The following is a 14784-nucleotide window of genomic DNA, read 5'->3' as shown; positions in this document are numbered from 1 at the left end:
CATCATGATTCTGGTGCTGACCATTCAACGAAACATCATGAAAAGGTCTGCTACTAGCAAATGTTAATAAAATTATTTACCTTATCAAAAAAGAACTAGCAAATTTAAGAGTTATGCAAATCCGGTGATTCTCCTGGCATGCCATATACTGTGAATATCATGTGGTTGTTTCATATTTAAGAAGTTTATAAGACTGGTTCACAGTAAAGCCACTTAATAATAGGCCCAATGGTGTCGTTACTGAAAATGGCATTACTTAGTAACTGACAGAAATATTTTTAATAGTCCCACTTAGAATCTTGCTATCCGTTTCTCTTGCTTCCATGAACTTCCACTAAATCATTTGTGATGTAGCTTATAAGTTGCATTTATAGGATTCAAGTAGAATAGAGTTCTGGATAAAAAGGTTTAATTTTGGGAAATATCTAGCTCAAGAGTTTGTTGAATCAATTGTTGCTTGACTTTCAGTTTTCAGTAACTGCGTCAAAAGATAGTCATTGACTTAGTTTAATAAGGTATATACATCGTCATTTCCATGACTAGCCTTTTGCTTGTAACAGTAGCTTCAAGTTCTAGTTTGTTTGATTGCTCTCATCTTTTACTGTGTATGCTATGTACTGAATTTACGAGAAGTTTGATTCTGTAATTTTTCTCGTCGTACTGTATGCTATGTACTGTTATAATGAGAGGTTGACATTGTTTTCTTTTTCTATGTAACAATTATGGGTAATTTTTCTTGTTTGATTTGATGTCTTTGCCTAGAGGAGCTTAACTATTGAGCTGGCTTGTTGGGATCACTCTTGCTGTAAAAAGTTCATCACAGAGTTAACACTTTTAGGACTTTAGCAAATAGCTATAATGTATTGATTGTGTTTATGCTTTTGTTTGACCTCAATGATTGTGATCTTTCTGATGATATCAGAGAAAGAAGCATGATGGCAAGGAGGATCTTAATGATGTTAACAAACACAAGAGAAACAAGGTAAGATAATATTGTATTCAATATGATCTGTGCAAACGTTAAGTTCGTTTCTGAGCTCATTATATGGGCAGTTTTTTCAGTATATTAAGACCATACCTTCACCTTATACCAATGGTAATATTCTTACATGCTGAAATGTTGCAGCACAAGAGCTAAAAGATTGATGAAATTGGAGCAATAAAGGTTACAGGCTGAAATGTCACATGTGCTGCTATAAGTTACTGTCCTCCTGTGCTGCAGTTAAGAATTTGGATGGATCCTTTTCTTATTGTAAAATATCCAAGGTACAGAAGTTCTTATCCTACTATATCCCACACATTGAATAACTTCATGAGTCTTTCCTTACATGCCATCTATTATACAAGGTCTAAATCCTATTTGATTCTGGAAAAAAAGAAAGACTAATTATTGACGTCAAAAGCTGTTTGCAGCCTGTTTTGTAGCCATTAGGTGCCCATGAGGTCCATATATATGACTTTAAAGTATTTCAGTTTGTGGATTTTGAACATTTGCATTTGTTGGATAAAAAGCAGATTCCTAATTATGGGCTTTTAGAGTCGCTTGTGATTTTATCTGTGTCCGACTGTCTGTTGGTATATATTCTGTTGCTGAATGGAAGGGTTGCTGAGACTATTAAAAAAAATAAAAAATAGAAGAGTTAGTAGACTTTTTTAATACACGAGTTATTTGGCATTGCATTCTGTTGTTAGCATCTATTTTTGGTGTTTTCAACCAAGACACAGTGCACATCATAGTATTTGTTACCTTTTGTGTTGCATAATGTTACTGTTTCTCTTTTCCATGCAGAATAGCTTCTGGACCAACTAAAGAATGCCAAGAGGGTGAATGCACCTGTTGAAAGTAGATTTTAGTGAAATGTACATAGTGCTGAAAAACAACCTCATTATATCTATTATACTAAGAGCTTGTTTGGCATTGTTGCTAAAAACTGTTATTTTCATAAGCACTTTTTTTTTTTTGGTAACTAAAAGATGTTATTTACCAAATGGAAAATGTACAGCTCAAGAAAAGGAACAAAAACAAAACTCTAGCTGGAAAGGACATATTGCTCCTAGCCCAGAAGTACCTAGCATCCCCTGTTCTCTTCTCTAATAATTCTTCCCGAGCTAGCTAGGATGGGTAGTTATCAAACTATGTTATATACGTAGCTATCTTGGGATACATAGTATCTCTATAATATATCTCCCGAGTGCTTACTTTTCTCTGCAACATTTTGGAAGATACGATGGTTTTGCTCTTGCCATACATGGTAAATAGTTGTAGCCAATGCCGTTTTATACAATATTCCTTCCTTTGCAGTGTTCAATCACCCAAGCGAGTTCTCCCCAATCAAGACTGTCTGGGCATCTTTCCCTACTAGTAGCTTGTTCCACAGGTGACCAGTGACATTACATCGACAAATCAAGTGTTGGTTGGTTTCATCTTCCAAGAGACAAACTGAGCTTGTGTCTATGCCTCATTTACGCAAGCAATCTCGTGTGAGGCAGTCGATCATGTGCTGCCATTTTCAGAGTAAAGATCGTCTTTTTAGCTCCTTTGTTCCTGCATACAATTTTTTATACCAAGGCACCTTATAAACTGGTCCTATTATGGACTGATAGATAAGCCTTAATGGAGAACTGTTCCATCTATTGCACAGTTTCAAGTTCATGGTCAGCTTCTTCAAAGTAGTGCTTAGCCTTGAGAATTTGCTGGATCATCCATGAAGCATTCTTAGCGCTAGTATTTCATATGCTTTCGTCCTTTATATAATAGGTATTAGTCCAAAGCACCCATAATTTATCTTTTTGGACGGCAGGTATAAATGTTATATATGCTCTAGTTTTTGGATGGCAGAGGCAATAATGTCCCAAAACGCATAGGTAAAAGGGAACGAGGAGGCAAGCCCCCCCATCTTCCGCGCTATTTTTGGAATAGAATAAGCTTTGTGTCCTAACCAGATGCCGTGGGGCGATAAGGGGTGCTTTATCTAAACTAGGCATGACGGAGGGTATCTGTATACTATTTACGATAGTTTGGGGGTATGTTTGTCCTTTCTCCCTTTAAACATTGAAAGAGGGAGATAGTAGGCAGGTCTGAGTTTTTAAGGATGTAGGAATATGTATTGTATGAGGAATTCTCGTTGCTAAGCCTGGAGTTTTTTGTTGTTGTATCCTCTAGGCTAAAATGAAATCAAGTTATTCTTTCAGAGTAATACTTGAAGTTTGTGTGCTTCAAGACTTTATTCAGCTAATAATTGTTAATGTATCATTAGTGATAAACATGTAAAATTTTGGCACTTGTTATTATATTTTGAGTTGACATTAATGAGGTTTTCTATTTAAGTTATAATAAAAGATGGCAATGGGACAGGTCAAGGGCGAGGCATGACAAAGGCTTAATGGGACAAGGTGGGGCAATACTTAAATGGGGTGGGCAAGGTGGGTCATAGCTAACATTTTTAAAATTTTAACAGGGCCAATAGCAGAGCTCGAATTTCATCTAAGGGGTATCAAAATATAAAGAAATAAAATCGTGTAGAAGTCAAGGAGTGTCAATGTGTAATATATATACATAACAAAAATATTTTTATTCTAACTACACAATGTAATTTTTCGATGAAGGAGTGTCGATCGACATCACTTGGCTCCACCATTGGGCAGGGCACGACAGGTGTGTGTTCATGAGAGGTTCCTTTTAGTGTTTTGAACAGTCTGTAGCTTGCTACCATAGATAAGGTTGAGTCCAATGAAATATTTGCAATAAATTTAGGGAAAAGGATCTGATAAATTCCTCAACTTTATTATTTAGAGCTGATATACTCCTCATTATGAAAGTGGCTCATATATGCCCCTATTGCTATACAAATGGCTCACATATACCCTTTTCCTCTAATGGAAGTGAAAAAAATTAATTTTAATTATTATTATTTAAAAAATATATATAATCTCATATGGGTATATTTAATTCTCCTCACACATAATTTTTTTTGACTTTTTCTGTTTCAACGACTATTTAAAGTTATTATTTTGATGGTCAAATTTATTTATGTTTCACTAATTTTCTTGTAAACTTTATTATAGATGACCCAATTTTTTTTCATTACAAAAAATAAATAACAATATAGTCGAAAAAAATAGTTTTAAATTATAATATAGCCACACAAAAAATTAGTTTTACAATCTTCTCTTTACACTAACGAACGAAAGAAAAAAATAATATATAAGAATAAGAAACTCAAAAAATGATAATCAAAGACGTCAAAAAATAATTTATGTATAAAAAAGATTAAAATATACCTTGAAATTCGCTAGAAGGATCATATATACCCCTACATGATTTTTTTTAAAATTTAAAAGTCAAAAACATAAATTTAAAACTATTTTTTTCACTTCCGTTAAATTAAGGGTATATGTGAGCTCATTTTGTAACGGTAGGGGTATATGTGAGCCGTTTGTATAATGGTAAGGATATATATGAGCCACTTTCATAACGAGGGCATATCAGCTCCAAATAGCAAAGTTGAGGGATATATCAGACCATTTTCCCATAAATTTATCACACTTTGTGGAAGTAAGTACATTTAAAATTCAAATGAATATTTATCACACCCTGTATAACTAAGAAAGGTCAGAGACTCATCATCATGTTTTAAAAACTAAATAGAACATAAAAAAATAGAAAATATAAATTACTCCCTCTGTCCCTAATTACTTGTTTACTTTTCCATTTATAGTTGTCCCTAATTACTTGTCCATTTTGATAAATCAAGAAAAGACAATTTTTTTTACCTATTATACCCTCAATTATATGACTAATTACTTTGAAAAATGCAAAACTTTTCATCCACTTCATAATTAATAGGGGTAAAATGGTAAACTCACTATGTCATTAATTGATTTCTTAATAGGTGTGTTAATTCAAAAGTGAACAAGTAATTAGGGACGGAGGGAGTAATGCTTAAATAAGGGGCGAGTTAATTTTAACGCGTCAAAACTTTACTTCGCTCTAATCCGCATCGCCATCCTTATATGTAAGACATATTTTCAAACAAATACATGAACATAACTCTTTTGCAACCATATTGTATATCAATCATCTTTGACTTGGTTAATATTATAATTGGGAACATGTTTTGCAATTATTGTGTGGGGCAAATTATTTATCAAGAGGAAAAGTAATTGGGAAACATGTTTTGCATTATTATTTGGGAGCACATTAGCAAAAGGAAAAAGAGAAAACGATAATTGATGAGGTAAGCATATGTAGTCATGGAAATACATCATCAAATAATCCACATCCTTTTATTTTTCACATCATTTCTATGAGCAAAAAAATACAATAGGTGAACATTGAAAATAATAGAAAGTAATTATCAACTTAGGCCATTAGGCAAAGCCTTAAAGGCCATCATGATTTCAAACTCAAACTCACAAATCGAAATTGTGACAATAAATTGATATTGCTTATGCAAAATCTTGCATAACTCACTCACTTGTACCAAATCTTGGTACATATAAGACAACACTAGCTTGAAGAACATATAGTTATTGAATACACACTAAAGCTTTAAGACACATTAACCAATTTAGCAATAAATTCATTAATGTTTCTATCTGAACTTCCACCTTCATCCATTGCCTTTTTTGTCACTTCTCTCCATTTGGTTGCATTCTTTCTAATCTCTTTGCCTCTTTCTCCTTCCATAACTTCTTTTATGCAATGTTCCACAACTTCTTGTTTAACAACACCCTTTTCATTAGCTTGTGCCTTTATTCCCATCTCCCAAATATCCATCACATACTTAGCATTTGTACATTGTTGACACCCAATTTTGGCCAACATTTTCAAAATTCGTAACTTTTAAGGTTTATTTATTTAATAGTTTAAAATAATTTTTTTAAATAAGTTTATCGATAACTATCCTTAGTTATCAAAATTTAGAATTTTTTATTAGTTAATTTTAAAATTACATTTTTACATGTTATTAGTTACGTTTATTATTATTTTTTTTATATATATTCATTTTATTTGTTACATTTATTAATATTCATTATGATATTTTGCACAATCTAGAAATTCATTCAAATACAGATATTTTATTTGATTGATAATTTTGGGCCACAATTCCAAGCCCACAAATTGAGTCCATTTAACAATTATTTCCTATATAAATTTTGGTTAACTTAAAAAATAGGGGGGTAGATTATTTTTTAGGAGGTAAGAATTTCAAAAGAAAACCCTAAATTTTGTTCCTTTCCCTCTCTTCTCGCACAACAGCTCTCTAACCACCATAAGAACAACGCCATTTCTGGCAAAACCAAACCTGAACCGCCGCTCGTTTCCCTATCACCTTCGCCATTTCCGGTGAAATCCAAACCCCCTAAACCCAGCAAACAAAAACGACCAACCATTGCTCCAACGAAACCCACCAGTGAGCCATCGAGCTAGAAGCTTGCAACCAGATCTCGAAACAAACCACTCATCTCAAGAAAAACAGACCCAAAAACACCACCTAAAACCCACCTGAAAACAGCCAACAACACTTCATTTCCGGCAAAAGACAACCAGAAGCCAGACCCACAACACAACCAACTTCGCGACCCATCAAACAACACCACTCCATTTCCGGCAAAACACCAACAACAACAAACCCACCACTTGAAACCACCGTACCATTGAACCACCATTTTCCCTTCCCCTCCCCTTTATGATTTTGTTTCGTTTTCAGGTGTTCACGCTCAATATATCAGAAAAGTGAGTCCTCACACACTCCGGCGAGCCAGCCACATCGCAGATCTGCACGGAGAACCCAACAAAAGGTAATCTTCTTTGTCCCCTGTTTTCATGTGTTTTTTTTTCTTATATATTTGGTCACTGTTTTGTCTATATTTTAACTATGCTTGGTTATTTTAATGTTTAGTTAGTTTGATAATATATTGGCTTTTTTTTTTTTAGTTGTTGATTTTTTCTTAGTTAATATTATTTTAAAGCTGATTTGTTTGTTTGTTTATTATTATATTATTATTATTGGTTTTCGATAATACTTGAAATTGTTCAATATTTTTACTTTGTTAATTACCTTTGTATGATCGATCCAAAGTTTAAATGTGTATTACTCTCTCTTGTTGTTAATTTAATTATTACAGTAATTGTTTATTATGCCTTTTTCTTTGTGAAATGATGCATTTGGATGGTTATTATTTATTATTATTATATTATTATGCATTGGTTTTCTTTTATTGTTGATCATTTTTTTTTTATTTGGTTGTTAATATTTAGTGATTTGTTTGAGTTTTCGGTAGTTTGCTTTATTATTGACACTATTATGAGTATTTTCCACTATTATCTTTTTATTGTTGCATTATATTTTGCATGTAAAAATTGGCCAATGAGAAAATCTCTCCGTCGATTTTGGAGGCCTCCACATTTTGAAAGACGGAAATTTAATATAAGTTCATATATTTTGTTTGTTAAAATGGGTCAATGAAAAAATTTCTCCGTCGATTTTGAAGGCCTCCACATTATAAAAGACGGAAATTTAGTTTAAGTTTATATTTTTGTAAGTTAAAATGGTCGATGAAGAAATTACCGTCGATTTCCAAGGCCTTCCATGTTAGTAAGACGGATTTTTATTTTAAGTTGTTATTTATTTAATTTATTTTTATTTATATTTATTTACTAGTAACACTTTTACTAAGTGTGTTTACAGGTATCCCGGAGATGCTTCCCATTGAAGCTATTCGAATTAGGTTCGAATTATATTCTTATTCATTATTGTATATTATTGACGATAGACAAATTTAGGCCGATTCTTATATTATTGTTTTATCATATTACTTGTGTATATTGCATGTTTATTATACTTGTACAATACTTTATCCTACTCCTCAATTTGAAAAAATGAATTCAATCGGGATCCACATTTGTGGATTTCGAAGGATGCCTAACCCCTTCTCTTCGAAATAACTTGAATCCCTTACTTAGAATCTAATGGTTTCGTAGATCACTTAGTGGTTTTCTGGTTTTCCTAAAATTAGGTGGCGACTTCTTTAAAAATCTTAGTTTTTTAAAATTATTTTAAAATTGAATCAATTAATTATTTTTTGAGTCACCGCGACGTTTCGCCCTATTCGAATAGAGTAGAAATGTAAACATACATTGATCAGTCCATATTGGAATTGCCACCATTGGAACTGCCAAACTCAAGGCCTCTAAAGTAGAATTCCATCCACAATGTGTCATAAAACAACCAATTGCTTTGTGTGCTAACACATCTAGTTGTGGACACCAAGTTACAACTAGACCCTTTTCCTTTGTGATGTTCTCTAAAAAATCTTTTGGAATTTTAGGCTTTTCTGATTCTCTAACTGTCGCACTCTATTTCGAACCGGCCGAAACAGTTCACAACATAATGTGGCTGACATTTTGATTTTGGAAAAAATTGTTTTGTTTTAGAGTCGCCACTTAAATTTTAAGGAAAATATTAGGGAAATCATTTTTATATGTAAATGTAAACTCTGTTTTGATTTGCAAAACCAGTGAGATTCTGAGTAAGAGTTTTGGTTACTCGAGGGAAAGATGTTAAGCATCTCTCAGAGCCTATTCGAAGATAGTCTTTAAACTTAATTTAGGAAAAACATGATTAGGAAAATTTGTTTATTTATTTGCTTTTAATGATTAATGATAAGTTAATTGGTTAGTTTAAGAAAAGAATAAAATACAAGATACGACATATATATGCCTTATAAAATAAACTTAATAGTAGTTTTTTTTTTTATCATGTAAAAAAAATAAATAAATAAATAGATGTACTCAAAAGTATGTTAATTTTTATATGTTTAAAAATGTAGATGTATCATAGTAAAGTTATCCTAAGAAATATATAGATGTTGGATTTATGAAAATATGCCATTTCATTAAGACGTGAAAAATAAAATAAGATAGTAATGGAGTGTAAATATGTAGTAATATGTAATATGTAATATGTAATTTGGATAAAATAGAGTTTCTTAAAAAAATTAAAATAAATAAATAATAATGATACTAAATGTTAAGGTATTAGATAGAATCAAAATTATGCTTATTATAAAGTATAGTATATACATGTAAGTTGTTTAGAACATATGAATACTTGTTATTTATTTACATGTATAGACAAATTGACGATATATTATATGTAGTAAAATAATATGTATATTTAAGTGTAGGCATTTATAAATTATAAAAATAAATAAATAACATTAGTAAAAGAGATAGTAGATAATACTAGGTTATATGGAGAAAAATATAGAATATATACCGTTATATGTATGACATATATGTGTGTGTACCTTGTATTTGAATCTGTTGGCATATCTAAAATTTTGAAATGGCATGTTAAAAGATAAAATATTTTTTAGCAATGTTCGATTAAAAAAAAAGTAAGAATAGTCAATATATTTTATAAAGGGGTGATGTAAAGAGTATAAAAATAGGTCTAAACTATTGAGCCTTATTCTATAGTTATATATTTTTTATATATAAACCTAATTCCCTACTCATTTCTTTTTTTTTAAAAAATAAAATAAAAAATATATATATATATAATTCCACAAGTTAATTATTTTAAAGTTAATTAGTTTTAGCCTTTATGTACCTCTAAACTTATTTGGGAGTCCCAATTCATGAATTTTATTTTTTTCTACTTAGATACCTAAATGAAAATTATTTCACCCTTCTAAAATTTCAATAGATAGTTTTAGACAATAAGTTTTCCTATTCTTTAAGATAAAGGCCTAAGTCGATATATATTTCTTTTCCCCAATTTTAAAACACTAGCATTATTCTAACCTTTGAAACTTCATTTGGAAAATTCTTAAACTATAAACCCCTTCTCTTCAACTAAAAAAAACGTAAAAGAGTATTATAGGTAAAAATGCTAACCCATTTCTTAAAAAATGTTTCAACTAAATTCACAAGCAAACAAATATTGGCTCACATGAATAATCATCAAAAATAAAAGAAGACAAGCAATGTATCAAAACTTAAGAGTGAAGGTTAACCAACATATCAAAAACAATGTAAGTAGGACGATGAAACTTAAGGGTAAAAGTTAGCCAACATATCAAGAACATAAGGCAATAAAAGATAGGCTGAGGAACATTAGACTCCTATTTATGGGACTCCAAGCATTACGGTGATCCTAATTGCTGTTGGCTTAATATTTTAGGCCAAAACGAGTTCCAAAGTAGAAACTCCAGCTCTCCGGTTGTACATGAAACATAAGAAGAAAACAAAAGGATTAGATTTGTTGTTGTAAGAGGTAAAGAAATCAATATAGATTTAGCAAATAAGGAGGATCAAACTCCACAAAATTTAACTAACCATTCACCTTTAATAAGTAAACAATAACACGAATTATTAAAGAGAAATAGTTTGCTATTTTAAAAATGTTTATGAGCCCCGGCCTACTAATGTGATCATACTCTAATGAATGGGAAAACTTGTGACCAAAGTGAAGCGGGACATAATAGTTAATACTAAGTATTAGTGGTTATACGAACAATCTACAACCAAGACATAACGACCTAAATAAAACGACCCTTTCTTTAAAAAAAGAAAACACATATATACAACATGCCATTATTGAGCAGAAAGCATCTAAACTTTTATTTCTTAACATCTAAATTACAAGGGGACTGGAACCTATTCAATAAAAAACTCTACTTCAAAAAAAAGAACCTAAAGGAAGTAACTTTAACTAAATAAACAAGTTTAAGGCTTGAATGATCACCAATGATCCACTTAACTTACCACCGAATGGAAATAACAAATTAACACACAACTTGAGTTTCTCATATATTTAAATTTCATATTGAAGCAAAAATATATAAATAGAGGGGGATGCAGACGTTTGAAGTTAATATATATATATAGAAAACAACTTCCTTACACCATAAACAATAAAGTTGTAGACATTTAGCTATCCAACAAACCTACTGTTTTTTTTTTTTTGTGACTTACTACTAACTATGTGAAGATGCCTACACCTAGATTATGTAAAATGAGATAGTTATAAAGAATCTGATGCTTTCTCATAGGAATTCAGAGACCGAAATATAACATGGCAAGAGATAGCGGTGAACAACTACCATTTCCTTAAGCTGATACTACCACCAACTAAACCATGCAAATGCTTGTGATACACTACTGCTAATACGGTAATAAGAGGACAAAGCAAATTGATTGGAGATATTGAAATATTAATGACACCATGTTCAAGCAAACCAACCAATTAACAATTAGATTAGAAAAATAAGACTACACAAAAGAGTAAATTGTGATTTTTGAACAAAGTTATCACTAAAAATAATTAATGAAAAAGATTCTAGCCATGTATGCAATACAGGGAAGAGTCCAATTTTGATATCTTCCAGTTTTCATAGATATTTTGAGCTAACAGTGAGCTGCACAGCTGACCCAAAAATGAGAAAACACTTGACTGTAATGGGACTATATTTTTCATATCGGCTGCCAAATAGTAGAGGAAAAATTCTCTCAAGATTTTAGGTAAATCAATAGCATGGACTTGACCAAATTATGCCATCACAATCAGCAAGCATGTTCGAACAAAAATAATTTTTTGAAGACTCGTATTCAACCAAAAACACAAACTTTCCACCAAAATATGGAGGTCAAAATAAAGAAGAACAAGAGTGAGGCCAACAGAGCTCAACATAATCAGATTTACAACATAACACTTAGAATCTAAATAAGCATACAACAGGGAGAAGATTTTACCTTGTGTTGAGCAGTAAACTAGAGCCTAGACGTCAAAGATTCTAACTTTTAAATTCCTCGAACTCGAATTCAAAATCGAAAACGAAAAGATGAAAGAATATAGAAATTTTATGAAACCTAATGCTTGAATTATGTCTTCTCCCTCTTTTCTATTTATTCTCCAATCTCGTTCCTATCCGTTTTCTTCTTTTTTTTTTTCTCCCTTTTTGGGATGTTGATCCCCCGATCCCCCTTTCGAATGGAACCAAATGGCTCCTTTTATAGACAAATCGTAAACTCCATTTGGCCTCAAGAATTTGAATTTTTGAATTCTAGGGAAGCCAAATCTGAAGGAATAATGATGAAGGGGAAGAAAGTTTCTTCCAAGAGTCGCCTTTCTCAGATGGATTTGAAAGGGGTTGAGTGACGGATGGGGGTATAGAGCAAGGAACCACCGGAAATTAACATTTTCCGGCAGTCCATAGCCATTTTCTGACTGAGCCAATGGGAGAGGTGAGGATCGGCCATGGGGAAGGAGGTAAACGCGTCTGGGAAAGGAAAAAATTATGGGGAAGGAGAAAGAGTACGGGGGAGACGTAGGGGTTGTACAATTTTGGGAAAAGATGAAAAACTTTGGTATTTAATTTGGGCCGTCCGATCATTTGATCGGACGGTTGGTAAAAATAAAGAGTTTAAAAATAAATTATATATATATAATAGTAAAAGGATGAATTAATTAAGGCCGTTAGATTAGATTGTAAGGCTGAGATCGAATCTAAAGAAGCATAATCCATGTGCTCGCCTACGTGGCATACATGGATTGACCAGTTTAATAAGACTTGGATTGCCAAATTTGCTCAAATTAAATTAATTTAAATTATAACTACTTTCTTTATTAAATAGCCATAAGTGATAATTATTTTGCAAGATTAGCTCATTTGATAAAATTAGTCACTCTTAAAATTAAATTAATATAAATTAGTAAATCATTAATTAACTAAGCTTTCCAATTTTAATAAATGCACGAAAAATATCTATTGCGACAAAAGGAATTATATTTGAACAAAAATAGATTCGATTCTTAAGAACGACACTTATTTAAAAAATGAGAAAGTAAGTAGTAATATAATATATTTGATTTTGTAAGAAATAAAATTTATGAAATAAATTTATCAAGTCAAATAAATAATTAAAAATCCTTTTGTATTCCTATAAAAATTCATAACATATATATTTTATTATTATTATTATTAGATGTGGAGAGCCAAAATTGGGTGTCAACACTATCTACCCACAAGAAGTTGTGATTGCTTTTCTTCAATCCACAAGCTATCTCCTTCATTTGTTCTTCTTTCAATTCAGCCATACTTCCAAATGAGACATACACAACTGATCCATCATCACAATCACTTAGCCATTTCATGCAAACATCAGTTTTAGGCTTGTACATACTTAGACCATATGAATTATCATTCTCAAGTCTCTTGTCCACATACATGGATGGTATGGTTGGTCCAATAGTCCTCAATGACAATCTCTTTGTTATCCAATCCACTTCCTATTCATAATTGAAAAAAAAAAAGATCATATAAATGAACTATGAAGTTTGTCCATGTAAGTTAAATAAGACTTGTGTTAAGCAAACAGAGTAGCAAGAATCGATTTTCTCTATGTGACAAAAACCCTATACACCACCAAAAAGTAAAGAACCCGTAGTCATGGCATGTGCTATAATGCACAAAAACCCTCTACCCCCACCAATTAAAATAGTAAAGCACATGTGGTGTTTGCTTGTGACACATAGGGCTTTGAGAATTGGGATCCTTCAAAAGATGTCAATGGAGTGTGTGCCAAATCCTCCAAAAGTTATTGATTTTTCGAGGATCTGACATAAGTGTGAATACATTTCTAAAGGATCTGAACAACATAGTTTCTTACCATTGCACCGAGGCTCCCTTTCAAGTAGTTAAGGAATAAATAAATAATAAAAAAAGAAGAAGAGTGTGAATACAAACATGTTTCTCCAATTCATATATGGTGTTGCAAAGGATCCAATCAGCTTCTTGGATATTAGAGAATTGATCAACAAGCATCTTCAAGAATGGTGGATATGACCCCAAATCATTAACAAAAGATGGCAAGTCAGAGGGAACTAATGGTGGTAATCCAGGGAGCAAAACTTGATGTCCTTCAACAGGAAGCTTTAGTTCCTTTAGTTGGATATGATAAAAAATGTTTTCAACAGCACATGACATAGTGAAGAAAACACAACTTACTAGTCCAAACATTTTTGCAACATCAAGAATCCAAGGCATGAATGAGTCATAAATGACACAATTTATAGGATTTCCTTTGTTTTTCAACTTTTCAATGAGTTGAATGATATCTTGTGATCCAACTTTTTGATAACTTTCTAAGTAGGTTTCAATGGACTTAGCACAAAAAAGTCCATTCACATCATCATATCCATCAGAAATTGGCTCAATTGTGATGGAACTTGTCAATTCTTGCATGCTTTTGTTGAATATGTGAATGGTAGGAACAAGTGTGATTTCTATGCCTTTGTGTTGTAATCTTTTGGAGAATTGAAGCATTGGATTTATGTGGCCTTGTGTTGGAAATGGTATTACCAAACAATGAATTTTGTTGTGAGCTAAGTTCATTTTTTTCTTTGATATGCTCACAATTCAATGTTGAAGTCCTCTTTCTTTGATATCTATATATAGAGAGATTGTGGCAAGATGAAATGTATTCCCTACCGTTCAATCGAATTCAGTATTTTCTTAAACAAGGATAAATTTATACGTGAGAATGACTAACAGATTAAAATATTTAAAAGTATTCTTTTAATTTTTCAAGAGTATTTGCATCACGTAAAACAAGGAAGAAAAGAGTATTAATTTAATATTACAACAACAACAACAACAACATACCCAGTGAAATTCCACTAGGTGGGGTCTGGGGAGGGTAGAGTGTACGCAGACCTTACCACTATCTCGTGGAGGTAGAGAGGCTGTTTCCGGGAGACCCTCAGCATTAAT

The 14784-nt window shown here is 31.9% G+C and overlaps 1 protein-coding gene and 1 long non-coding RNA gene across 2 annotated transcripts; one reads left to right on the top strand and one right to left on the bottom strand.

Moving 5' to 3' along the window:
• LOC125876545 (uncharacterized) lies at positions 1 to 1903 on the top strand. The gene is made up of 4 exons (XR_007447503.1): positions 1 to 45; positions 923 to 982; positions 1127 to 1266; positions 1790 to 1903. It is a non-coding gene; the product is annotated as an uncharacterized LOC125876545 (long non-coding RNA).
• A 3378-nt stretch (positions 1904 to 5281) lies between these two features.
• On the bottom strand, positions 5282 to 14459 carry LOC125876416 (UDP-glycosyltransferase 74F2-like). Its single transcript, XM_049557599.1, has 4 exons — positions 13759 to 14459; positions 13028 to 13301; positions 8147 to 8352; positions 5282 to 5803 (listed from the first exon to the last, which is right to left on the bottom strand). Exons 1-4 carry the CDS (start codon positions 14404 to 14406, stop codon positions 5552 to 5554), a joined length of 1380 nt encoding a protein of 459 aa, XP_049413556.1. The 5' UTR covers positions 14407 to 14459; the 3' UTR covers positions 5282 to 5551.
• Positions 14460 to 14784: the final 325 nt, after the last annotated feature.

This window comes from Solanum stenotomum, chromosome 9, assembly GCF_019186545.1.
Source record: "Solanum stenotomum isolate F172 chromosome 9, ASM1918654v1, whole genome shotgun sequence".
Lineage (NCBI taxonomy): Eukaryota > Viridiplantae > Streptophyta > Magnoliopsida > Solanales > Solanaceae > Solanum > Solanum stenotomum.
The sequence above is the reverse complement of the archived record's forward strand: the minus strand, read 5'-3'. Positions and strand labels throughout refer to the sequence as shown.

Excerpts from the sequence above, each read along its gene's own strand:
- LOC125876416 (XM_049557599.1), bottom strand. The coding sequence starts at position 14,406 with ATGAACTTAGCTCACAACAAAATTCATTGTTTGGTAATACCATTTCCA. Across the intron at positions 13,302-13,758 it reads TATATGAATTGGAGAAACAT|GAAGTGGATTGGATAACAAA; the intron begins GTTTGTATTCAC and ends AATTATGAATAG. Across the intron at positions 8,353-13,027 it reads CAACTTCTTGTGGGTAGATA|TTAGAGAATCAGAAAAGCCT; the intron begins GTGTTGACACCC and ends AGAGTGCGACAG.